This window comes from Anarrhichthys ocellatus, unplaced genomic scaffold (assembly GCF_004355925.1).
Source record: "Anarrhichthys ocellatus isolate YVR2014 unplaced genomic scaffold, GSC_Weel_1.0 scaffold2, whole genome shotgun sequence".
In the NCBI taxonomy this organism is placed as follows: domain Eukaryota; kingdom Metazoa; phylum Chordata; class Actinopteri; order Perciformes; family Anarhichadidae; genus Anarrhichthys; species Anarrhichthys ocellatus.
The window spans coordinates 12,920,300-12,946,059 of NW_022280032.1; the positions used below are offsets into that span (position 1 = coordinate 12,920,300).

The 25,760-nt window shown below is 39.9% G+C and overlaps 3 protein-coding genes across 6 annotated transcripts; 2 read left to right on the forward strand and 1 right to left on the reverse strand.

Moving 5' to 3' along the window:
* Positions 1-326: 326 nt before the first annotated feature.
* bend7 (BEN domain containing 7) lies at positions 327-5,386 on the reverse strand. Of its 3 annotated transcripts, XM_031866259.1 has the most exons (10): positions 5,105-5,386; positions 4,548-4,625; positions 4,107-4,460; positions 3,671-3,790; positions 3,238-3,590; positions 2,501-2,608; positions 2,187-2,304; positions 1,964-2,077; positions 1,765-1,806; positions 327-1,210 (listed from the first exon to the last, which is right to left on the reverse strand). In XM_031866259.1, exons 1-10 carry the CDS (start codon positions 5,166-5,168, stop codon positions 1,152-1,154), a joined length of 1,410 nt encoding a protein of 469 aa, XP_031722119.1. In that variant the 5' UTR covers positions 5,169-5,386; the 3' UTR covers positions 327-1,151. The 3 variants fall into 3 exon arrangements, with proteins under 3 accessions (XP_031722119.1, XP_031722109.1, XP_031722101.1); XM_031866249.1 differs by lacking the exon at positions 327-1,210 and having other exon boundaries at positions 1,238-1,806; positions 3,671-3,787; XM_031866241.1 differs by lacking the exon at positions 327-1,210 and having other exon boundaries at positions 1,238-1,806.
* Positions 5,387-6,490: 1,104 nt separating this feature from the next.
* On the forward strand, positions 6,491-13,371 carry prpf18 (PRP18 pre-mRNA processing factor 18 homolog (yeast)). Of its 2 annotated transcripts, XM_031870707.1 has the most exons (11): positions 6,491-6,659; positions 7,213-7,290; positions 7,519-7,545; positions 8,964-9,062; positions 9,159-9,272; positions 9,495-9,641; positions 9,798-9,866; positions 10,888-11,028; positions 11,135-11,206; positions 11,296-11,451; positions 12,526-13,371. In XM_031870707.1, exons 1-11 carry the CDS (start codon positions 6,594-6,596, stop codon positions 12,604-12,606), a joined length of 1,050 nt encoding a protein of 349 aa, XP_031726567.1. In that variant the 5' UTR covers positions 6,491-6,593; the 3' UTR covers positions 12,607-13,371. The 2 variants fall into 2 exon arrangements, with proteins under 2 accessions (XP_031726567.1, XP_031726575.1); XM_031870715.1 differs by lacking the exon at positions 7,519-7,545.
* A 3,081-nt stretch (positions 13,372-16,452) lies between these two features.
* LOC116393413 (uncharacterized) lies at positions 16,453-25,413 on the forward strand. Its single transcript, XM_031865736.1, has 5 exons — positions 16,453-17,134; positions 19,771-19,947; positions 21,495-21,704; positions 22,919-23,132; positions 23,660-25,413. Exons 1-5 carry the CDS (start codon positions 16,649-16,651, stop codon positions 23,836-23,838), a joined length of 1,266 nt encoding a protein of 421 aa, XP_031721596.1. The 5' UTR covers positions 16,453-16,648; the 3' UTR covers positions 23,839-25,413.
* Positions 25,414-25,760: the final 347 nt, after the last annotated feature.

The following is a 25,760-nucleotide window of genomic DNA, read 5'->3' on the forward strand; positions in this document are numbered from 1 at the left end:
TCTCTACAATGGAGTGTACCTTTAATTTACTGTTTTCCCTCCAATTGCTCTTACAACATAGCATGCCTTGGTTTGAAGAACAGGTACTTAACAAAGGCTGAAGCTTATAAACTTACATGTGTGATCTTTTGGTAGAAATATGTTAAAAGTGCAACAAATATTTTTGTTACAACGCATTTTTTGTTTTGTTTTTTACATTACAACAAAGCTATATTCATGTTTGTTTGGTCCTCAAGAAAGAAATCCAGCAATACGAAATGTTTTTCTCATTTCTTCTGTTTTTAATTTTACCGTCCAGCATATAGAAAAACAACACAAAGACAAAATGGCCAGGAAATCATATTTAATGGTGGAAACAACTATTCATGTCATATGCACACTGAGCAAAATAATGAAAACTGTAATTCCATCACAGTATTAATAACAATAGCACAATATGCATAGCCTAGAGATTCTAATAATTAAAATAAAAAAACAATTCATTGAATACTTTATATGCTTTATTTAAAAACAGTTCTATCAACCTATTTTAAAATACATCAGAAATCTGCTTTTAGATGTAATATTTGTAATTAAGGTTGACCTTGCACAACACATTACATTGAAGTACTGGTCAGGTAAAAGAAGGCACAATCCTTTTAAAATGCAATTTGTAAAAAGGTAATTTGTGCAAAATATATGAATGCTATAATATTACAGTTGCCTACTTTGTCTTGTTTTAGATTTGAAACTCCTAGTAATGACATATGAGAACAAGGCAAATTAAAGCTGTAGCCTATAATGTAAACAGTAAGTCACTTCTGAACATGAAAATGATCTGACATTTTTTAACCACTGTATATTTCAGTGTCTTTTGGCATAAAAACCCAGATCCCAGGATCTGTCCACTGAAAAGGACCACAAAAGCTGGAGCAGGTGCATGTTAGAGAGAGAGAGAGAGAGAGAGAGAGAGAGAGAGAGAGACAGAGAGAGAGAGACATAAAGCAGGCTTCTTCTTCATTGGGTGCTATAGTTTTTTTCCCTTTACATCCATAGGAGAGCGCAGATTGCAGCTGCAAAGGAAAAATCTAAAGTGGCAAAATGCATCAAGTTAGAGAAGTAATAAAGACAAATAACAAATATGCTGTAAGGCCAGTGTGGTAGCCATTGAATCAATCAGTCATGTTAACGACCATCCCCTTCACACTTGCAGGCTTGCTATAGTCACAACCTACAGAAGAAGGAAGAAAACAACGTTAGGATACAAAATATCACTGCCATAAAAGACAACTGTGTTCACACATTTGGTGGATTGTTTTTTTTACGGGTCTCATAGCCTTTTTTGAAAGAAAAAAAAAACAACTACAACTGAGACAGCAGAAAGATAAATGCTGTTGTGGCAGCGAGGGAAATAGAGAGGTGAAATGGGGGATAAGGTGCATGGTGTGAAGATAATTAGTTGACGTTTCGGGAAGCTGTGTGAGAATGTCAAATGTCACAGCAACAGCAACAGCAGCAGCGTGACAACGACATATGAGCCAATGAGCGAACCAGCAGCAGCAGTTTGTGTGTGTGTTGTGACAGTGAAGTTGTGAGAGGTAAAGACATGGTGGGCTCAGAGGGGGGCTGATGGAAAGATGTTGTGAGAGTACTGATATAAGGCCTGCAGGTGAAGACACAGACGGATACAAGTAGACATCTGGATTGTGTTTGTGTGTGTGTGTGTGTGTGTGTGTGTGTGTGTGTGTAAGTGTGTTAGTTGCCATTTTAATGTGAGGTTCATACTTGTGGAAGGTCCATTTAAGACTTCTTCTGCTTCTGCAGCATCTGAGGAGTCAAAGGAAGAACAAGGTTTACCTGACACGTTCAAAGAAGGCCTCCTCTTTGACAACTTTGTAGTTGACCTATACTAGTAAACTCACTGCTATTTCATTAAATGAGAGCGAATAGGGTGGAAATGTCACAGTAGACTCTGTAGCAGTACCTCTTTTCAGCCTCCTCCTGGCAAGTTTGATCTGATCTTGAAGGATCTGAACCCAGTCTCGTGGCCCGGGCAACTTCTCTATTCTATGTTCACTGCAGTATTTCTCTGTAAACACTGGACACAGTTCACACAACTACATTAATGTATCATTTATCATTTCATTAATGTGTCATTATTGTTGTACTCTGGTACAAAGAGACTGATTAAGTCTTTTGTATCTTACCTTTAATGGCGCCCACAATGTTCTGGTCCAGGCCCTTACGGTTATCATTGAGCCCTCTCTTTCTTTTACCGTTTGGCAAGGAGTTAGCCAGCGTAGTATCGTCAAAGAAGGCACACACCTGGACACACCATAGCTCCATATTAAAATATTTTTGAGCCTTTTGTGAACTCAGCTTTATATTTGATGTAAATGATTGGATATGTGTTGTTGTTGTTTTCATTAAAATGTAAGTAACCAAAGGTGCCACATGACTGCAAACTTAACCACAATCAAAGGGCCAGTGAGTTGGCTCACAGCAAAATATTGATGCGCACCAGTTTCCTGAACAGCAGGCTGCCAGAGCGTGTATAGTTGACCAGAATGGAGTCAAGCTGAGCCTTTGAGATATACACGTCATGATCCTCTGCAAGACGCACCTCAGACTGAAAAATAATCAAATAACACATAGTCTGAATTCTGAAGTATTTTGGAAAAATGTTAAATTAAAACATTAGATAAATTCAGTTTTTGGAAGGAAAAAGAGAGCTCTACAGAAGTCATTGTCTTGTGTATTAGCTTAATGTTGAATGTAAAATGATCGCGCAAAACTTAATATCTCATACCTTCCCAAAATTATGATTCGAGATCAAAAGCGGTACAGGGACACAAAGGTTCTCCTTAGCAACAAAGCATTCACTTGGCGATGATTTTTAACATATTGACAAGAAGGTAATGGATTTTAAATTTCTTATTATAGAGAGAACTGTTATAATATTAAAAAATGACTGCCTTAGTTCTGTATCTTCATAAAATAAATCTGGAAGAAAATTAAGCCATTATGTAGTTGGATGAATTCAACAACTGCCAATTCTACAGTATGATTTTTCAGATGTGCATTAGGTTGAGTTAAGAAATACATCTGATTTGTTCTAAGTGTAAATACAGTAAATACACACATTAAAACACTTTTGAGAATACATTCTTCAGAAAGATTAAATTCAAATTCATGAGCACTGTTTCTATGGGAGTGCAGTAAACTCAAATTGTAAATTTGAACCAACATGCAGATTACCTCCAATGACTGATGTTCCTTTAGTTGGTTGAGGAGAGGATTGTGTCTGTTGTTGACAGCTACAGGATTTTTCTGAGGTGGCAGCACAGAAACCTCAGACGAGACGGAGTGACTGTTGGGTGTGGATGAGCCTTGCTCTTTCCCACGTTCCTCCCTCTTTCCAGATTCTGCAGGTGCAGCTATAAGTGGTGAAGCCTCCAGAGGGCCAAGAGCAGCTCTTCTAGTACTAGACACATTCAGTGGTGCCACTTTATAGATTGGCCTCCTCTTGCGGGACCTACAGCGAGGTGCGGGGCCTGGGCCAAGACAAGGTTGGCATGATGATGCTACCTCTCCCTGTCTTTCCAAGGATGCTAGAGAAAGACAGTAACACATTACAATTTCTCTTTCTCCCTTTGTCACAGTATGTGAGTGTTCGTGTTCATCCACTGACCTTTTTGAGTGTGCATCAGCCTCCTCATGGCACGCAGTTCCTGCAAAATAGCCTGTAAGGTGCCCTTACAGTTACACATACAGCAGGGGGCTTCTGTCGCAGCAGGAGGGACTACATCTGCTGGGAAGACAGTAGGGCGTTGGTAAGTGATTGTCTGCATAAACATGCACACTCATACGGGTGCAAAGTGCTTTCTTGCTACGTCACTGACAACAAAATGTGTATATGTGTGTGGAGGAGTGTTTGACTTTCTGTATGGATAAGTGTCTGCGTAACACACAAATACCTCTGTATATATACCTCTACAACAAAAAGCTTGTCTGGTGTGTAGTACAAGACACTTTCTCCTCTCTATTCTATCAGCATCATTTTTCTTGAGGAAATTAAAGTTGTGTCTATTGGTTTTCTCCTCTTCAAACCTGCGTTGGTATCCTACCATTAGCTTCATTCATTTTGATTGGATCCGTGGTATTGTTGAGGCTCCTCAGGGCTTTGGAGCGGGTGCTGTACTGGCCACAACTTGGACCGTTGGGGATGGGGGTGGATATGGATGAAGGTGAAGGCCCTGGGTCGCCTGCAGAGTTCCAGCTGTTGCTCTGGTGGTCCTCTGATATAAGAGATGAAATTGCAGGCTGATGTACCCAGGTCAGATGCCTTTCCTGGGGATCCTTTGTTAAGCTGTCCTGCTCTCTTACCACGCGATGATATACCCTGCCGGTCTTATCACTCAGAAGCCTCATCATTCCTGTGATTTGCCTCTTGATCTCCACGCCCTTGTCCCCCAGCCAAACTACGTTGAGAAAGAAGAAAGAGTCGGTATAATAAGTGAGATCTGCCTCAATATATCATAGAAGTTATTCCTCACTATGGCACATACCACCAGGAACAGCAGCATCCTTAGGCTCTCCATTCACATCGTTGCAGTTTGAATCCATCATATATGAAGGGGCAAAATCTGCGAAAAAGACAGCAAGATTTTGTTGCAATGATGAAGCTTGTGCATAATGATAGGGACTACTGTGATGTAAACCAAAGCCCCGTCCCCCCCTCCCATGCAGAAACCACCACCTGTAGGTGGTATGAAGAAGTGTATCCAAGAGAGGCTTAGAGCATATAGCCTCAGCAGAAAGTGAACAATCCAAGCTGCATGTTGGATGTTCAGAATGTGCAACATGTTTTCATAATTTAGACTATTCGTTTTGTCTAATCATTTCATTTTTGAATCTACGTTGCGACTGATGTCCAGGAAGGTTTTCACATGTAAGACTTTAATCATTAAGGTTATATGTTGGTTATAACCGAGGCACAGACTATGGACATTATCGTGGCCATCGCTTTTGTTTACAGAGTCGTCTCTGCTGGCACACAGCGCCAGACAAGCACCCAGACAGAGACGCGCGTCTTGCAAGGTCTTGCATTCATTCAGCAGCCTACCTTCATCCGTGACCAGTTTAAAGCTCCGTGACTTCCTTCTTCTCTTCCTTTCTCCAAACTCCATCTTCAGGGGGGATTTAACGTTAGTCTACAGCAAGTCGTGCAGTCGAAAATCGCTCTTGAGAAAGACGAAATCAGTGATACACTCAGCGGAATCACTGTCCGTCTGCCTTATTAATCAGTTACATTTCTCCTCAGGCTACGCTACAGATCCTGTCATCGGAACATTTTCACCGTGTTTAGCTTATTAAATGGACCTGATAAATATTGTTGTATGATATATTCTCGTTTGCAGAAATGATGCTGGTTCTTCCCTTTCGCCATGTAAATAAATTAATGACTTTAATATTAAAGATTCGTCACATATCCCTTTGCGCCACCTGATGGTATGTTCTCATCTAAAGGTCGAGTCACACATTTGCCACTGACCAAACAATGGACTGTCACTAGAACAGAAACAATAGGCTTATGAGATCAGAGTGTAAACTTTTTTTCTGGATTCTAAAATAATTAAGAAATAAATACTGATAATAGTGCATTTATGGTTGTTAGGGCGACTCATTTTCTACATTAAAATAATAACTCAATGACCATCTCTAATGTAATGTAATGTCTATGGTGAGTTTTTTTTGTTTTTATGTTACATTTATTAGATACTATTATATCTTAGAGACAGAAACGCAGATTGTATAAACCCTCTTTCTTTAGGCATAGTGAAGAAAGAGTATCTTATATCTGAAGTGTATGTTGTGCATCAGTGGATGGATTTTCCCAGTCATCACCTCGCTTCAGGCAACGGTATAAATTCTGAGTCAGTGACAGGAAAAAGGAGTTAGTGTTGAGGCACTTATGACAAGTGCAGGTCTGTTAAGATGATGTTACTTTTGTCATTATTTCATCAATTCTCAATTGTCAACCTAAAACGATTTCAAAATGGTTTAATCTTTTTCATTCCCCATTCTTGGTTGAAGAGACTGATCCTCACACACACTATTTTGTAGAATTTGTACCATTGGCAGCCTGTTTGCAATTTAATTTAGTCATTTATATTTTAGAATATGCGCCAAAACATATTAACATGTCATGGTCAGATCAGGCAATCTTAAAATATTCTGAGTTTATAAGTATTCAAACAGTGATTTGCTAAAGAAGTATTTTGTTGTTTTATTCTGCCCAAAGGAGAGTGCTTAATGATAAGCTTGATGTTGGTATCCATACTAAACTCTCTAAGGAGTCTAAATACTTAAGACGCTGACTTAAACATTCGTTGGAGCCAAGTTACATTTTATTTTTACATTTTTATTGTGAAACACAATCAACAAAATACAACAAATCGATTAAATGAGGACTCTTATACTGAAATTCAGGTTGGTTAAGAAATGAACTTCCGGGTTAAGTGGCGCAGCTTGAGCGTTCTGCATCAGTGCTACATGTTTAGCTAGTTAGATACTTTGTCGAAATAAACGAATAACGACCACAAGTTATTGACATGGATACACTGAAAGCTGAGATCGTCAGGAAAAGAAAACTCATCGAAGACAAACAGCTTGTTGACGTGAGTGGCTGATAAAGTAGCTTGTTTTGTTAGCTTGGTCACTCAACTCTTACATGTTTACTAGCGTTAACTTAGCTAACATTAGCTGCTAGCTAGTTTAGTCTACGCTGCCTTTCCAGAGTCATCGATGTTTTTAACGCTATGTTTAGGGTTAGATGTATTGTTACAGTACTGTGTAAAGCTCAAAATATAGCTAACGCAAATGTTAGACATGTTAAGACAGTCAGTAGACTGATATAGACGGGCTAAAAGTAACAATGCTAGGTTAACTTAAACGAAAATGGCAAGCAATTAAAAAAAGTTAATGTTAGACATCCACACCTGTAACGTTAATACATCATATGCATATGGTAAATTACTAGTTATTTTGTATTAAAGATATACACACTTCAATCATTGCATAAGAGAAGCAACAGGTAAGCATATAGCATCTTTGTTGTGAGACCATTTCTATGTAATGCCACTTCATGCTTTGCCACCAGACATTTTCATTGCGTTGTACATCAAGTTTGAATAGAAATGTGAAACAAGTCAATTATCTTTCTGCTTCCAGGACTCGAAAACATTCTTCAAAAGGTCTGATCTTGCACGCAAGGAAGAAGAAGATTACTTCAGAAGATGTGGATATAAGGTGGATGTCAAGATCACTCTTCCTTACTCTCTCTCTCTCTCACACAAATATAAATCACTGCCTTTCCTTCGTTCAGTTTTATCTCATGTTTAGATAAATTAAACTTTCATACTGTAGTTTAACTTTTTGCTAGGAAACAAAATGAGGTCAGGCTTTGATGCCCAGGTGTACATTGGTGTTTGTGTGTGATGTTTTTCCCCAACCTGCCTCTGCTGCCTGCATCTGTAGGTTCAGAGAGAGTCTCCTGTGAGCCAGGTATGGGATTGCACAGTGAAAGTTGCTGACAGGATGCATGATGAACGGATAAAACACATTGTGTCCCAAAGGCTTCGCTTCCTTGGCACCCTTTCTGACAGTTCACTCTCCAAAACCAGTGAGGATAAAAGCAGAAATAACATGGTGGTGACATCTTTATTTTCCAGTGCAGGTTAGAAATCACTCCATGAAGGCCGGAGATGATGACATTTATTCTACATCAGACATCTCAATCAATCAGTAAACCTATACTCATTTGATATCGGGCCTATTTAACCAGCTCTCCTCTGCTTATTGTGCGTGATAAATTTAGTCTAGTCCAAGTAATTTTGAAAAGTCATGGATTTTTCTTTTCTTTTTAGTAGTCATAGTTTCATAGCCTATTACAGAAATCCGTTTGAAAATATGAATTATTCAAATTCACCTTCATTACATGAATTTGCTGAAGCACCGCATGCATCCAATGCGCCACCATTGTCAATATTTATGCTTTTAACAATTTATTTTCATATGCAGCAACCACTATGACATCTAGACTACATGCCGGACCGGTTCTGTGTTACAAACTACTTACAAACTCTGCAACAATCACTTGTCAGAAAGCAAGGGACCAAGGAAACGAAACCACAAAGTGGGACACAGACATGGTGTGAATTTCAGCATGGTATACTGATCTGAAATAACAGATAATTCTGTTACCAAGCTGCACCTCTTTTTTTTTTGCACATAATCAATGACGGCAGCTTTAATGTTGAGACCGTCTAAATGTTTCTCCTGGTTTGCTGCTCTATAGAAAACTGTATTTCTGTTCTACTTTGTGCAAGGCTTAAAATGTCTAAGGTATGAAGCGGTGTTCTTTGCACACATGCAGAATACTGTGTTTATTTGAGCAAGGGCTATTGTTTGTTTGGAAGGCTTTTGTTGTCTTTCTGTTTGTGCTTTTAGATTGTGCTCCTCATACCACAATCTAAGAGTGCTGGGATGCATGTGCCTATAAAAGCATGATCTAGCCGCATTCTTTGAGTTTCCTTTTTGAAAAAAATACTGAATGTTTTGCCTGTGATTAGGTTTTTATGTGGTGCAGCCAACATTTAAAAAACACAAAGTGAAATAAGCTGTAATATTCACAATGCTTGCTTCTATTGGTAAGTTATTGGATGCCTTGTCTTTATAGAGGAGCCTGCAGGTAAGATGGGGATGTGAATGTGTGTATTCAAACGCATCAGAGTGACACATCCTCGTCACTCCTGAGGCCTCATCTCATGAAGACATTGCAGATGCTTTTCACATATCCACGTTATGTATACTGTTTAGTTGCATTGTCCCAGAAAGAGCAATCTTTCAATATTAATGAAATGAACCTTCAATAATACCTTCAATAATAAGTATATCTCTGTTTCCTCCATGTTGTCCTAAAGATTGCTAAGAAAGAAGATGAGCCGTCCACCTCAGCCAATCCAGTGTTAGAAATGGAACTAACAGAAGAGAAGCTGCCAATGACACTGTCACGACAGGAAGTGAGTCGATATAAAATATCAACACCTCCGTCAAAGTACTTTTTCTTTCCTAACAAAAGGTTAATGCATTTTTTGCATTGCTATGTGTGTGTATAGGTAGTTCGACGACTAAGAGAACGAGGGGAACCAGTCCGAATGTTTGGAGAGTCCGATTATGAAGCCTTCCAGAGACTCAGGAAGATTGAGATTCTGACCCCAGAAGTAAACAAGGTAGGACAATGTAGTCTTTGAGTGGGACACATCATCCATGTCGTTATCTGGGGGGGGGGGGTCATACAGTAACCACTAAATATAAAAATGGCCTTCTAGCCTTCAAAATGCTCAAGTAACCATCACTTTTCTATGAGCCTTCATCGGAAACAAATTTGATTTTTCCTCCTTTTTAAGCCCAATTTGCAGATTGATACTGTTTAACACTGCCTCTGCATCCAGGGCTTGAGGAATGACCTTAAAGCAGCCATGGACAAGATTGACCTGCAGTACCTGAATGAGATCGTTGGAGGAACAGAGCCAGGAGAAGTGGACACTCAGCATGACCTGAAAGTGCTAGAAGAAAACACCACTATAGAAGAATTGGAGGTACGTTGCATCGTTAATACTGCGTAGGTTACAGGATCAAGTAACCGTTAACTCATTCTGTGTCACAAGCTGTGATTTGTATCGGTTATGAACTGTGTTCTTCAGTAAGATATGGTTATGATTGAGTTTATGTTTGATACTGAAACTCTCCTTCAGCCTCTTCGTAACACTCTGGGCACAGGCGATGATAATGGAGACCAGGATGTTATCGACAAGTTTTTGAAGGTAAGGCAAGAAAATCCTGCTCTACCTTTTGATCTAGAGGGAGCTGTTGGATCACAAATATTTTACAATACTGGGGCTGCTTTTCATGTTGTTTTCAATATACAGTGTTGCTTTGCATTGTTCTTAACTAGCTGAAGAGATATTAAGTTATTTTAATGATGGAGTTTTTAACATGACTATTCAAGAACAAATAGTCATCATTTGTCATGTTGTATAAACTGTCCAAATGTATCGTATAGAATATGTTGTTGATACAGGAAAATGATTGCACACTTGTAGCCATGATGCAAAAAATATTATTTAATAATTTACCAGCGTTTCAACATGACAGTCTTATTCAGGGTACTAGCACATTGTTGAAAAGAGAGGCTTTTTGGATCTATTACTTTAAGACCCTTACCCCGAATGACCTAAATGTTGTTTTTTAGTTAAACCTCATTATCTGACTTTGTTTATCGTCTACAAGTACATAGATACCTAGATGTCTTCCCTCTTTCTCTGTCCTTAACCTAATATCACGTGTAACACGATCCCTTAGGGAGCCAGCGGTGTTTTTTGTTTTGTTTTATTTCTTTAAAATAGTATCCTTAATGTCTCTCTTAACGTTATGTGTCTTCATCAGACTGTTTTGTCGACGCTTGGCTTTTTTGATGCATTGTACAACCTAACTCTTTATCAAATGTACTCTGCCTAGATGTGATTTTTAAATGACAGAATGAATCAGGTAGCTTCTTGCTTCTCCTACAATATGTAAATATAAATTGAGGAAACTCCTCTACACGATAGAGCACACCTGTTTCTTATCCCCTATTGAATGTTTGTGGAGCTGTTTTGTCCCTAAATACCCTGAAGATGGCTGTTATGTTGAAAGATGTTTTTTTTAAACATGGTGGCTACGTGTCTGCAACTATTTTCCTTCACGCCTGTGTTTTCACCGTTGTCAGACCTCTCCAACACTGGTGTGCTTCCTCCCCTCTCTCAGTATTTAGTCAATAGCCATGTTTCCTGTTTTGTTTTCTAGTTTCTTCTTGGTGTTTGGGCGAAAGATCTGAACAGCCGAAAGGACCACGTGAAGCGAAGTGTTCAGGGCAAGCTGGCCAGTGCAACTCACTCACAGACTGAGTCTTACCTGAAACCTCTCTTCAGGAAGCTCAGGAAGAAGGTAGCGTTTGTGGAGAGCGTGAAACAAGCCGCAAGGATGTTGTTCACTATATGTTGGTTTTTAATTTCATTTCTAATAGTTTTAAGTTCTCTTTAATCTTTTTCAGACGTTACCAGCTGACATCAAAGAGTCAATCACAGACATCATTAAATTCATGTTGGAGAGAGAATATGTCAAGGTTTGTCGTCTGTGTATCAGTGTTTTTGACCATGTTGGCCCCTTTTATTGATGTACAAATGTATCAACTTAATTCAATCTTTTGTCCAGGCAAATGATTCCTACTTGCAGATGGCCATTGGTAATGCTCCCTGGCCAATCGGTGTGACCATGGTGGGTATCCACGCTCGTACTGGGCGAGAAAAGATCTTCTCCAAGCATGTGGCCCACGTTCTCAACGACGAGACACAGAGAAAGTACATCCAGGTGAGACGCCCTGAGATCATCTCAATCTCTATTGCTTTCAGAATTATTTCTAAAACTGTGACCCTCAAATTTAAGCTAATAATAATTGCAAATATATTACCCTATCACTGTAGGATTTTATCATTTTCATCTTTGTTTTATCCTTAACGGGCGTCTGGTTGGATGTACCAACGTTTCCCGGATAAATGAAATGCCATATTCAGACTTATTTTACTCTACAAATTAGAATCATTTTTATTCCCATTGATATTTTGATTACTTAAAAAAAATTTTGTTTAAATTTATTTAAACAAATGTCTAAGGCACAGCCTATCGCTGAAGGAGGTAACACAATGGTGATTCAGCCTACATCCCACTGATGAAAGTATATTCAATATTTGCAGTAATACAAACTGGGTGTCGGTGGTGACTTTCCCAGAAAGAAACTGTATTACAATTTGTCTCCATTGTATTCAGACAAACAATGGAACTATGCACACACTTCTGGAAGCTTATGTATCAACATAAATACTCCAGACTGCTGAACTCTAAGCCCAAAATAGTTTTCACTCAAATATATATATATATTAAATCAACCAGGACTGAAATCGTAGGGATTGTGCACTAGTTCTGAGACCTAACTTTACTGTGGTTTCCGAGAAAATGTTCTATAATTAACATCAGAAAGATGCATATTGACTCTTCATACAGTAACATATTTGTATGAGTGGGATTCATGAGGGACACATCCTATGCTGAACACTGCGAACACTGTACATATTTAGCATTTAGGGTATGCAAGTGTTGCTGCATTATTCTCCTCCGTGTGCAGTCACTGCACCTGTCGTATGTCAATAATATGTATTAAAGTGACTGCTGGTCATATACAGTAGTTACTAGAAGCCATCACATTATATCAATATATCTCCCAAAACACTGTAATCATGATGTATACACATAATGAAATGTTTACGTGTCTATACAATCTTAATAGGCAGTTTGAGAAATGAACCACCAGGTGGGATACAGTTAACCTGTGTTTATACTTTTCATTCCCAACTTAGTTGCCTTTTCTTTCTTTTCTTTTTTTTTTAGGGACTGAAGAGGCTAATGACTATCTGCCAGAAACACTTCACGACTGTTCCATCAAAGTGTGTGGAGTACAACGCTCTTTAACTTGTAACTTCAGTTTAACTTATGCCAAGGCTGTCCGCTCAGCTGTATCACAATCCAATATGGTAGTTTTGGCAGCAACTTCATTGGGCATGACAGTGTGGCTGAGTAGAAATTGCTCAACGTCTTCTATATCAAGGGCTTTCAAGTACATCTGCATTTTTTGGGGGGTCTGAGAAAATAGATAATTTGACCAGAGTGAGACCTGTTGTATACAATGAGTTGTCATCAAGCTTAGAAGTGAAAATATCTTGGATTTAGGTGGAGGATGCTCAACAACCCTTCAGTCCTGTTAGACTTGTGAACTACTGGGAAAACCGATTCACCCGTCATGCCATTAATATTCAGTCATTCGGTCCTACTTGAGAACATGTTTATGCTCTAATGAGTTCTGAACTATCGTTGCAGGAAACGTTAAACAGTAAAAAGGTTTAACTTGTGAAAGCCAATAATAACAGAACATGTTTTTCAAGGGTTCATTTTCATGATGTGGGAAACCCATTTAGTCAAAAACAGCTCCAGTAGTGTAAGTTTTATTACATGTGGAATATGGCAGTTCTTAACTCTTCATAACTCTGTTGACAATGCAGATTCAGTTCTATGTGCATGTTTGAGGTTTCAGTAGATGCTTAAACCAATCAATGTGTACCTGTACTATCTTAGTAAGAAAATAAATGTTTGTGTGTTATAACAGCTGCCAGGATTTGTTTTATGCAGTATGAAAAGTACATTTTTCTTCTTCAAAATAAATTTTCTTCTGAAATAGTCGAGATCTGCTCTCTCGTGTTCTTGTGATGGCTGAATGGGACTATTTTTAGCCACCATTGTTAGTTTCTTTTGGTCATTAGAAAATGTGTGCAGGGAAACCGTTTGTGCTAAAGGACTCTGTAAATGTGCCGTGACGTGCTTCAGTAATACTTTAGATTGCCCACTGTGTGACTTGAGGATTCATTAATACTAGTCAGAGGAAAATAGGCAATAAAGGAAATGGTGTTCTCTTCAAAGCAAACTAGATTTGCCACCACTGATTGCTGATGGAAACCTTCCAGTCGTTTGCTGAGACGGTGGCATCCAGCACCACGCACTGACCTTATTACACCGAGTAACCATGGTGATCTGTTCCTTGTGGTTACGGTGTGTGCACGTTACCACGGTTCCAGTCAGTCGGCTCTGAACGCGTCACTGCTTGAGACCCAGCTGGACAGGTTGACAGTCGGCAGTGCAAATACTGTGAGTAAGAGCTGTGCTTTCCACCCACAGCTAACCCTCACCAGTTTCTTTTTCATTCGGAGTCATTTATCTGCCCGTCCTTGAGGAAAGACTAAGCTAAATATTTTGGCTTTTGTCCACACAGATGCGTTGTGTCACTGTCAGCTGTGACGTTTGCTTGGACAAGGCCTTGAATTGATGGTCCAGTGGAAAGTATTTGCAGTTCATTGTTAATGAACAAGATAACTCTGCATTGTATCACACCTGGCTGTTTGTGTGAGTTGTGTTCTCTTTCAGACCAGTGCTATGCCAACAGAAAGGAAACACTTCATTTTAGGTGGACATCCCAGAGATTTAATAGGACCTAATTGCGAGAAACCTATTGTATTGTTGTGGTTCTTAGGCAGATGTTAGACTGATGTGTGGCTTAGAACAAGCACAGTGAGGGGTGGGTCGGCTGTGCAGGAAAAAGATGTTAGGGTAAAGCAAGGGAAAACATGGCTAAACAGACATTGCATTTTGCATACACTGCAGTTTTTGGATGTTTATGGTTGTAGCAAGTTTGCAGTTATATGTAACACAACATGTTCTTGTTCCTAGCATTGATACATGTTGCATGAGAGCAGCTGATGTGTTTCTGTGACACGTTATGCTCACATCTGTGCTTTGGGCTATTTGAATCTCAAAAGATGATACTCTGATTCATGTTCACTCTCTTGATTCTATTCATTTCACTTTCACTTGTCCGCACTAGTCGAAGATGTTGTAAAGACTGCAAACAAATAGGTGGCCTCATCCCATTCTCTTGGCACTGACCCTGTATGTGAATATGCTGATTTAATACGGCCTGAACTCCCCGACAACAATGAGGGTTTGTATTCATTATGTCGGGGCCTAACTATTTCTATTATTTTTTTTCCTAATAACCTCAGATGTATGCATGGTCCCGTTCCTGGCTGTAATCTGTGAAAGCTGATAAAAACCTGCTCTCTGTGCTCCTTTTGTTCAGGCGTCAGAGCAGGACGTGTGAGGGATCCACTTAGTTTCATTATCACATTCAAATCCCCAGGATTCATGGAAGGACTATCTCCATCGCTCCTGTGTAACTGCTGACATTAGCATGCCAATATTGAAATCAAAGCAAAAGTGTTGCTTAATTGTTTTCTAGTGTTTTGTTTAATGCTGCATCATGTGACAAAGTAATCGTGCAGTTGGTGAGACACTCCTCAATTAATCCCAATTTAGGTAAAAAAAAAAAAATCTATCCACAAATGAGTAGAAACATTATTTAGTGTTATTAATGTTTGATAGTTTCAGTATGTTCTCTGCACCTTGTGCTTTGAATTTGTCTTCAACAAGCCGTCCTTTCAACTAATCCTGAATTAAGATCAAAACATCAGTTCGTGACCTTTATGGAATATTTCAGCTCATCATTTTGTTTCCAGGTGACCGTTCTCCGTTCATTTCCAGGGAAATGGCTTGTCTATGGTTGCCTGCCAGCTTGCAGGGCTTAACTGTAATTAAAGCTTAATTTCTCTTGTCATCTGGACTGGCTGGACAGAGCGTTGCCAGGCACCTGCAGAGGTGGAAACCAGTGACTGGTGGAGGCATGGTATATCACACCAATATGCCTCTCGTTCTGTTTGCCTGTGTTTGTCTTTCTCCCCTCCGTTTCTTTCTGGATCCCGGGTGATGTTAATGTATTTATGGATATACTCACTTTCCTGTCACAGACAATGAGGCAATTATGAACCTCCCTGTCAGTCGCATGTGAAGGCTTTGACTTGGAGTCATTACCACCTTCAAAGTGCTAATTTTATTAGCAGGGTTACTCCACCACAGTGCCACTGCATCATCACTTCTGCTCTGCTGATGTAACATTGCAATCTATTTCTATGAGCAGCACATAAATGGATATTTTCATATAAATTGGCCTTGTCCTCTGAGGAGCCGTCATGGTGAAGTGTGTTCACAGCCACTGCTTCCTTTAGTTCAGAGAGGACGGGAAGGGAAATTAAAAAGAATCAAAATAAATCCGAAATTGATGGCAATTGGTACGGAAGAGATTAGAGAGGATGTGAAGCTTACAAGCAGACCTCGTGGCTTTTTTCTTAATCTTTCGCCAGCAGCTTTAGACTGTTGCCTTCCATTATACAATCATAATCGTCACCTTCTGCTTTTTACAGCACCTTGTCTTTCCATTCCCTAGTGGGAATTGTTGTTGGGAAATAGGAGTAGATGCCGCTACACTTTGCAATCAGTCCTTTGGGTTTATACAGTAAGTTTGATGTGCTGCTGTCTGGTCTTATTGTGTGTGTGAGGGAGAGAGAGAGAATCGACCGACTTCTCTTGTTTTAGCAACAGTAAATCAATAGTTTCTCAGAGTAAAATCAAAGCACATTGTCCAGCAGCTGCAGTTTGTTTCTATTGGATTCTAGGACGGGACTAACATGCCTGTGGGTCTTCCATTGAGTTTATGAAGTCCTGGCACTTTCAAAAAGATGTCTGATTTAAACCCTTGCACGTATAGGCCTATTGCTGATACATTAAACCGCTCATTTCCCCCTGACCCTCTAAGAGAGAGAGAAGAGAGAGAAGAGAGGAGAGGAGAGAGAGAGAGAGCGCTGCATCAACAACTCAACAACTCAACTTGCAGCGGAGGGAGCGGAGAGGACGCATGTGGCAAGGCTCGGCTGGTTTGGTTTGGCTGTGTGCATGGATGTAAAGCCTATTTCTCTCTTTCAGTGGATGCACTGATGTTGATAGGACGTTGGGCTGATAGATAAGGGAAGACACAACTGCTGGCAAACATTACAGTGTCATTTCTGCGCGCGGTATGGACGGTTTGCAGACAGAAAATGCTGGAGTTGGCGGCATCGAGGAAAACGACGAGGAGAGGTATCGCACTCTAGTATATGACACTGCTCTGAGCACGTTGGTGGTTGTGGCCGTGTATGTGGTGGTTAAAGTGAGTCTGGACGGCTTCAGACAGTGGCGGGCCAGGATCTCGGTGCTCATCGTGGGTTCGGGACCTGTGGGGCTGACGGCCGCGCTGGTCGCTGTCCGCTCCGGTAAGGTGCTGAAACTGACCGTGCTGGATGAGAGGTACCGGACTGCCTTGCTCTGCCGGCCCCAGCAGATCGCCTTGGATCCCCGGAGTGTGAAGTTTCTGCTGGGACTCGGAGTGGACTTTGATAACATGGAGGGCTGTTGGCACAACGAGCATTTCTTCACCAGGATAGGCGTGTTTCAGGAGTACCTGCTGAGCATCCTGGAGCAGAAGAAGCTGAAGGTGGACGTCAAGGTGCAGCTGGGAACCAAGGTATAGCCTGTTCACTGACTTCTATACAGTTTGCCAAACCACTATCACGCAGTCTGTATGCAACAGTGATACCTCAAGGCTTTTATGTCAATTCAACACTTAGGGCTTTATGCTCAAAATAATCCCCATGTGCTAGGCTATAAATACTATGTTGCATAACTTCAATTTCCTCTCTCAGCTATTTCATCGATGATACACTGATCTGAAAAATAGTGTGTAATGCCTTTGTGATGAGTAGAGACAGACTTCAAGTCTCATGCTACCTCATTTTGTAATGACATGCCTTCATAGTCAAAACCTGATCCTTCCTAAGTGGTAGCGGTCAAAGGAAAGCGGCTGGTGCATATCCACTTCAGCAGGGATCTGATGGCTATCAGCAGTGATGTTGAAGTCTGTCCTATTTCCAATCAGAAGCCCTTGAGCAAGGATGCCGTCTATACTGTAGCTCACACCTTCCTTTTCTGGCAGTTAGAGAGCCTTTTGATGCTCTCGTCATGTGCCTCGCTTAAAGCACCCTGAAACATAGAAAACATCCTGTGTTTTTCTTACCAAACATTTGTTCATTTGTCATATAGTTGTAGATTTATACTGATTCATACATAGCAGACATCATTATATATGACTTTCTGTAGATCAATATCCTCATTTACACCAGACGTACTGTATATGTATATATCGTATTCTATAATTCTCCCAAAATTACTCATAACATTGTGTAATGTCAGACTGAGTGCGGGCCCATCAGTTGAAATAACCTGTTATGTAAGCTGACCTCAAACCTGAGGAGAATCCTCACTTCAGTTTTTAGGCCAGTGGAGCAGACAAGAGAGAATATAGTAACCAGTCCAAACCTATTATGATCAAAATAATCCTATTTAGACTGATAAGGATTTAATTGCATATTTCTACAACAGCTGTTTTTGAGGATATCCCCAAGCCAAAGACATAGTCAATGAAATTGTACTGTCGTCTGGCACTTGGCCACAAATTGTGATTACTGCATGATGATAAAATCATTAATGTTATCCCTGTTTTACTAAAAACGTTATGTTTATTTGTGTAACCCTCACTGTGGGCTTCATAACACCAAGAGAACAATAGCATGCAAACAAAACCTGCCAGCCAGACCTCAACTTAGAACAAAGAAATAACCTACTAACACAAAAACCTCAAAGGGAGAAGCAACGAGTGATCAAAGTGGGCAAACAATTATGAAATGTTCAGTGAATATTTGTGTCATCGCTGGAAACCAGAGACAAGACTTTATTGCTGCTCTATTAAGGTTGGGCTGGAGTTAGAGCGTCGCTGCAGCAATGCAGATGCTGTGTGACAGTAGAAAACATACTGGTATACGCTATACTTGTGTGTAGCCATGCGCTAGCTCTTCTCTGGCTCTGGCCAGCAGCTTCTTTCCTCCTCAGCTTCAATGTCATTCCTAATAGCTGCTGCTGTCCTCTCTGCTATCCAGTGACTCACCAACCTTTGGAACGTGGCAAACAAGCTCAAAAGGGTCGTTGCTCACAACGAACTTCAGTTTTATTTAGAGTCACTGCCAAGCTGGATATTTCCTTTTGATTAGACGGGACACTATGTTTGATGAATGTTTTTTTTTTCACTCACCCTATCAGTGGTTCAAATGTTTGAACATGCAAAGAGGTGTTTTAAATTACTTGTTATTTGCACTCTTAATGGATTTAACATAGATCTCTTAGGCTCTGAGCCATTACAGCCCCCGAAAGGACATTTTATTCTCCCTTTTATCCTGTCAATTGGCTTTGTCCTGCTCTGCACAGGCAAGTACCTGCTGTTTACTGAGGGGCAGCGATGCATAAACAGGCACAATAATACATATTTTTGAGAGATACACTGTTGCCAAGACGAGCACAACCTCTGGTGCCCATTTTTATGACCTGTGAGGATATATTACAATATAACTTAGCTGTTATAAGATTAATAGCCAGTGGAAGAGGGATGAATCAAATCCTTTGGTTATGTAAAAGTTGTAATAATTCAAATTGTTAGTAATGGAAATTTAAGAAGTGTCCGCAGTAAAATCATATAAAATAAGATTAAAAGTAGTTTTTATTTTCAGAATGTTTCAGAACTATTAAATCTGTAACCAACAATAACTAATAAATGATCAATTGACAAATTGTTTTGAGAACTGATTGATCCTTTAAGTGGATTCTTCCAAATGCAAAACATTATCTAGTTCCAGCTTTTCACTTGTGAGGATTTCTTGCTTTGCTTGCTGCTAACTGTGTATGTTTCTGTTGTCTGTCAATTATCTCTTACTATAAAGACTGTGGTGAAGACAACCTAACTAACTAAGAAAATAATCATTAGTTGCAGCCATTTAATAACCTGTTAAAAATCTTTAGAAGTTGATGTTGGTCTAACTAGCCTACATATATTATCCTAAAAACATATTATGCATAATGATAGATGTTATGTGAATTTAGAATGTTTTGCAAGTAAACCCTCATTCTACTAAATATAGCCACAACTGAAAAAATACAGTATAGTCAGTACAGTTAATATAAAGCTATGAAAATGTAAATTAAACTGTAAATAAAGTTGTAATATCCAATAAACAGCTTTCTTTTGTTTCACTTTTCGTTCATCTCATGTTTCAGTTTACAGAGGAATACCTGCGGCGGATCCAGCGGAATCAGTGGCCGCGTGTGATCGTGGTGGCTGACGGGTCGTGTGGTGACTCCTGCTCGGTGCTGGGCATCAGCTCTGACTACAGCGTGGAGTCCTGCCATGCTTATGGAGCTAATGCAACTATAGAGAGACTAGACCAGAGACAGGTCAGGACACGCATGCACCATCTGTAACGCATACATGAACATACACTAATGGATGCATTCACTCATGTGCACACACTGGGGCAATAACAATAGGTTGCTGTTTGTGTAAAGAATGAAGGCAGTAGAAACAGGATATTGCAGGATATTACAGAGAAGGCGACACTTTATTTGACCTCATAAAGCTGAGTTATGCAAACAGTGATGTGGACCTGCCAATAGCAGCTGAACACAATATCTGACCCTCATATAAACAGCCAGATTACAGCAGACTGTTGAATCTCGGCAGTATCAACACTGGCCCTATTTTGATTTACTCATTGAATTTGATGAGAGCAACTGTTGTTCTGACTGGGATGATAAAGCTTGTGATTCATTATGCCCCCCACCCCCCTTGCCAGACTCATAATCTGTTCCCTGCCAGGTGAATATCAAAGATATCAAAACATCAGCTGCCATTTTTTTCCACGTAGTGCGACAAAGGTCACTTGACATTATAGATGCAGATGGTTCTTTGACTGAATGATGTCAGCAAGAGACCCAGAAAACACTGAATAGATACATATGGAACACTTTTACAGAGTAAAATTGATTTAATTAATTATTTCGTTGACTGTGTAATAATGAACTTCAGATTAAGAAATAACGACAGAAAATAAGAAATGTCCCATCCCTGCTGGTCCATTGAACTGGAGACATTGAAATGCAGACAAATGACATTTACAGCAGTAGTCTGCTCCTTATCCTGCACAGATAACCAGACATTAGCTATTGTTGATCATCCTTTTGTTCATAGAGATTGACTTGTGTGGACGAAAGGTTGCTCTTACGATTAAATGCAGTGACAATCTGTACAGAAGAAATGATTAGTTTGGAGAAACAAATAAACAGGTTGAGGTGAAAAGCTTTCGGGCCCATATTGTTTAATATCTGAACACAAGCATGGTCTTCATTGCTTTTTTTATGCCACCATAACCATTCATATCACGTTCTCTGAAGAGGCTCGGTGGCTGCCTTTTATTGGAGCCTTTTCTCCCTGGCTGTTTCCTGTAATGATTGAATTTACCTCCCAGGAATATGACCTGGTCATCCCCATCAGCCCTCCCCTCCTGCCCATCCCTCCCATCCCCTCCCAGTTGTGGCTCTTTCCCATGGCTATCTACTTTGGTTGCTCTAAATGCTGTTTGATCCAATGTGGCTGGTTTATGTCATTGAAAAGAAAATTGATCAATTCTGGCTTAAGGGAAAATGAGGAGTAACTGCCAGGCTCAACCACTGAATAAAAATCATGTTACTCTTAATCTCCACTCAAGTGACTACAGCCCCACAGGCTGACATGTAATGTTCTATGTCTTTTCAACACATAATAGGGTGCATGCATATCAAGAATTAGATTTACTAAGCAGGTATATCGTATTGATTTATTGTTGTCCAAAGTGACGGTATCAAATATTACATTAATCTCACTGCTGGTCCTTGTATATTTTGTTATATCTGAAATTATTTGATCCAGTGTCTTTTCTTCTTTTCCCTCTCTCTCTTAACTTCAGGTACCCACTCCTGAGATCCGTGCCCACCGCCTCTACTTCGACCTGTCCGCTTACGGAGTGGAGGCCCTCCGAGAGCCCCGAAATCCCACGGCCAAACCTGGCTTTCACCTCAAGATCTATGGCACCTTCAGAAATCGCTACCTGGCCCTCGCCTGCCCCGCATCTGACACCAAGATGGTTCGCTTCCTCAGGCACACGGCCAACTCCTCTGTGAGACTCTTGTCCTTATTTTATTTTTTAAAAAAATAAAAAATTCTGAGCATTGTTACCTATTGTTGTTGATAAAGAAGTATGACGAATACGCAGCTGTATTTCCATGTTAATACACTATTGTGGGAGTTAGTGTCCTTATGTATGTTTGCGCGTGAGCGAGTGTTATTTAAATGTGAGCGTGTCTGAGCCAAAGAAAGCAGGAGATGAAGAAATGTGGAAAGAGGGGGAGGAGAAAGTAGAACGTGTGTGTGTGTGTGTGTGTGTGTGTGTGTGTGTGGAGGCCATTTGTATGCTGCTGTTACACATCAGTGAATAAATGGATAGTAGGATGTTTTGTTCCTGTGCTAAACAACAGGCGTGGGTGCATTTACAACCGATGGGCAGTCTGTGTTTAATTTAAACTCTCTAGGTTTATTTGTCAAGAAGTCTCCTGCTTTGGTCAGGCATAGCCTGTAGTCACAACATGTAATACACACAGGTACATACATAGCAAGACCATCCTCGGAGCGCTTGTTGCTATGTGGGTGGCCATCAGATGCACTGTTACTTGGTAACAGATGACTGTGCAAGTATGGGTCGAAGGAGAGCAGAGTTTAGCGGAGAGAAAGAGGCGGAGAGAGCATGAGAGGCTTGTCACTCAATACCCACAATTACTGTAGAATCAATGAGAAGGCACACAGCAGCTATTCTTCACTTGGAATTAGGCTGCAACCAATTCATTTTTATTATTGATTAATTGCTTTTGTTATGAAATGTAAAAAAAATGACAAAGAAAATCAATGGAAATCACAGTTTACCACAATCCAAAAAGATGTCTTCAGAATGGTGTTATTTTCCAACAGACAGTTCAAAATCAAGATATGCTATTTAATATCATAAAAGTTTGTTTTACTTCAGATTCAACTTTATTTTCATTGCACAAGTACTAGTACAACGGGATGCAGTTTTAGCATCTGACCAGAAGTGCAAAAAGAAGCAGTAAGGTGCTTGTAAAATGACTGAAACATGTAACTTGATGATCATTGTAGTTGCAGATAAATCTTCTGTCGATCAACAAATCGATTAATTAGCTATAGTTGTTTCAGCTCAGTCATGATGCGTCTTTCCATTTCTCTCATCCCAGAGTATAAAACGTTGTATGTAAAGACTCATCAACAGTCTTTGTGAAGTGATTGATGCTAGAAATGATCTGTCTCTGTTTTGCTGCCCAGATCATGAAGAACATTTTCCACCAGTCCTTCAATGTTTATAAGACGGACATAGAGCCTCGTCTCAACGACGTGACGCTCCACCATATGCAGTGCAGCCGCCGTCTTTTTGAGATTCAGCTATCACACAGACGCATCAGCGCTGCCTTCATAGAGGGCGACAATGTGGCAGTCACTGTGGAGGGGGAGGCGGCACGCGTCCTCAACTTCGACACAGGTACATCTGTCTATAATATACCAGTTATTGTGTTGCTGAAAATAGGAGAGCGTCCTTGCCCAAAACCCATACAAGATTCTGATAAGTGCCATCTTTTCTATCCTCAAAGTATTGCTGAAGGTGAGGCGAACCATCAAGCAGAACCCAGAGCACTTTGAATAAATGAGAAATAAATGAGATGGAAATTAAAGAGACGCAAGGAGAGGATGAATTATTTTGTATGCGTGCAGTATGTCTGTGCGAGTCATTACTGCACTCAGTGGCCTTTCAGCTGACGCTTATCTAGTTTTGTTTTCATGCTGCTCTATGTTTATTTATGTGCTGCCATTTTCTTTTCATGCCATAACTATATCTTCAAGGCTACAGTTTACTATTTGTCTGCGAAATAATTATCAATATAATTGTTATCATGAACATGTTTGGCTGAGATAGATGTTATTTGATGCGTGTATGACGTCTGTGATTTATGTTCTCCCTTTCCTTTTCTTTTATTCCCTCTCCTCTTCATCGTCCTCTTCATCCTCCAGGTTGTGGAGTGAATCTAGGTATGCGAGGTCTGGAGTCAATGGGGACGTTCATTTACCGGACAGCCACCGCTGTGGACCAGAATGATATTCTAGAGGCGCTGTCGGCTAAAATGCAGCACTCCAGACAGGTGGCTGAGACATTCAAGCAGACAGGCCTGCCTCAATCAATGTATGAATGAAACACGAGGACGGCCAGGTGAATGCATGATGCCACCTAGTGGGAAGAGGTGATGGATTATTTGTGTTTACACTGAATATTTACAGGAAATCATGAGCCTGATGTTGAAATGGCCACTAATTGTTACATACTGTATGGAGATGACCGAGCGTGAGCTGTGAACAGATGGATGATGGGTGTAAAGATGTGACCCTAAGTCTTTGTGACATACGATGGGTGACTCTATTCATCATGGATGGAGCGAGAAAAGTCAAGGCCACATTTGGTACAAAACATTTGAAGTTGTTTTGTTTTTCAGGTTGCAAAACGTGTTGATACAAACTGTGGCAGAAAGAGATGCAATATCTTCGAATGTTGAAATGAAACAACATACAGTACATTGACTAATAATGAACTGCACTGGATTTGGATTTCTCTGTTCAGTGTGAGAATGCAGGGGAATAAGATTAGGAGTAGTTGGAACAAATGAAATGTTTTTCATCACTCTCATCTTCTCCTTTTATTAAGGAAAGAATTGACTTGATTTCCAAAATCTAGCCGATTGTGTTCTTTGGACATCAATGAGACTGTGGAGTAGCATCTAGTAGCAACGTGTACTTGATGTGTAGGTATTTTCACTCACTTTTCTCCAAATACCTCCACAACATCAAGTACACGTTACCCCAGTAAAAATGCATATTTCCTGGGTAAAGTACCTCCAGAACACCTCCCTGGACTGCCTGGATGAATTTATTTCTCGTTTTCTTTCTAAGTGTTTTCAAACTTTAACTTTTTTTTTTTCTAGCTAGAGATGAATCATGTATAAAACTGTTATTGTCCGTGATTCAACAGAGAAACACAAGTGTAGAATCCGATAATTGTGGTGATGACGTTGTAAAGTATTTGCTAGGGTGCCCTTTTCTGTGTGCTTTTAGGGTACTGCTCCCATACAGTGGGCCAACTGTAGTATCACAAATGTCACTGTTTACTTTTCATTTTTAAATGTTGCTTCTAAGTGATCTAGAAGAACTCAAGTATCACCCCTAAAAGTACATTATTTCAGATGGAGAGTATGCTGGTAATAACATCCTGCTCCTATTGAAGTGCCAATAAAGATGCTGATTTGGCATAAGTTATATGGATGGTCTTTACTTGAAACTCTTGTATTTGTTTAATTAGACATTAAATGTAATTTAATAAAGAGTAAAGAAACCAAAATGTAGTAACTAGTCAGACCAAACTGTCTGCAAATTAAGATAAAAATAATGAAATCTTCGAAAACAGACTTATCTGTTGAGCTCTGTCGGTGTCTGATTACTCATCAAGTTTTACAAGCTGTTGTGTAAATAACTTAATATTTGTGAGCTACACCCCCTGCAGACAGGACAGTGTAACGTGTTGTTTCCATAATGGCTGATATGAGGCAGGACCGTCCTCTAGTGGTGTAGCCTGTCTGTTGCAGCTGCTGAGCCTCAAACGTCAATACCTCTCAGCCCTGTTTGTTTAGGACGATTTATTTGGTATTTAATGAATAAAAGTAATCGACCCCTCACATGTAACTTTGCTTAAGGTCACCAATGGAACTGACAGGGACATATCTTCCTATAGGACACAAGTTGCTTTTCTGGTTTTCTTTTCTTTTGTGAAGCACTTTGTAACATTTTTTAGAGAAGTGCTACATAAATAAATATTATTATTTTTATTATTATTGTGTATTTTGAGGCTTTACCGATCAATGTTGTTTGTGAAAATCCTATTTCTTTTCAATTATTTTAAAACACAATACAACCATATGACTCCTGTGCCTTCTGCAGTCACATGCTTCATTGCATCTGCATGCAATACCTCAAGGGTGGAGATAATGCAGTCGCTTAATATAAATCACTGAAATACAGTCATTTATGGAAATGTTTTTTCATTTAGTTTCTTGTCTGAGGTGTCGTT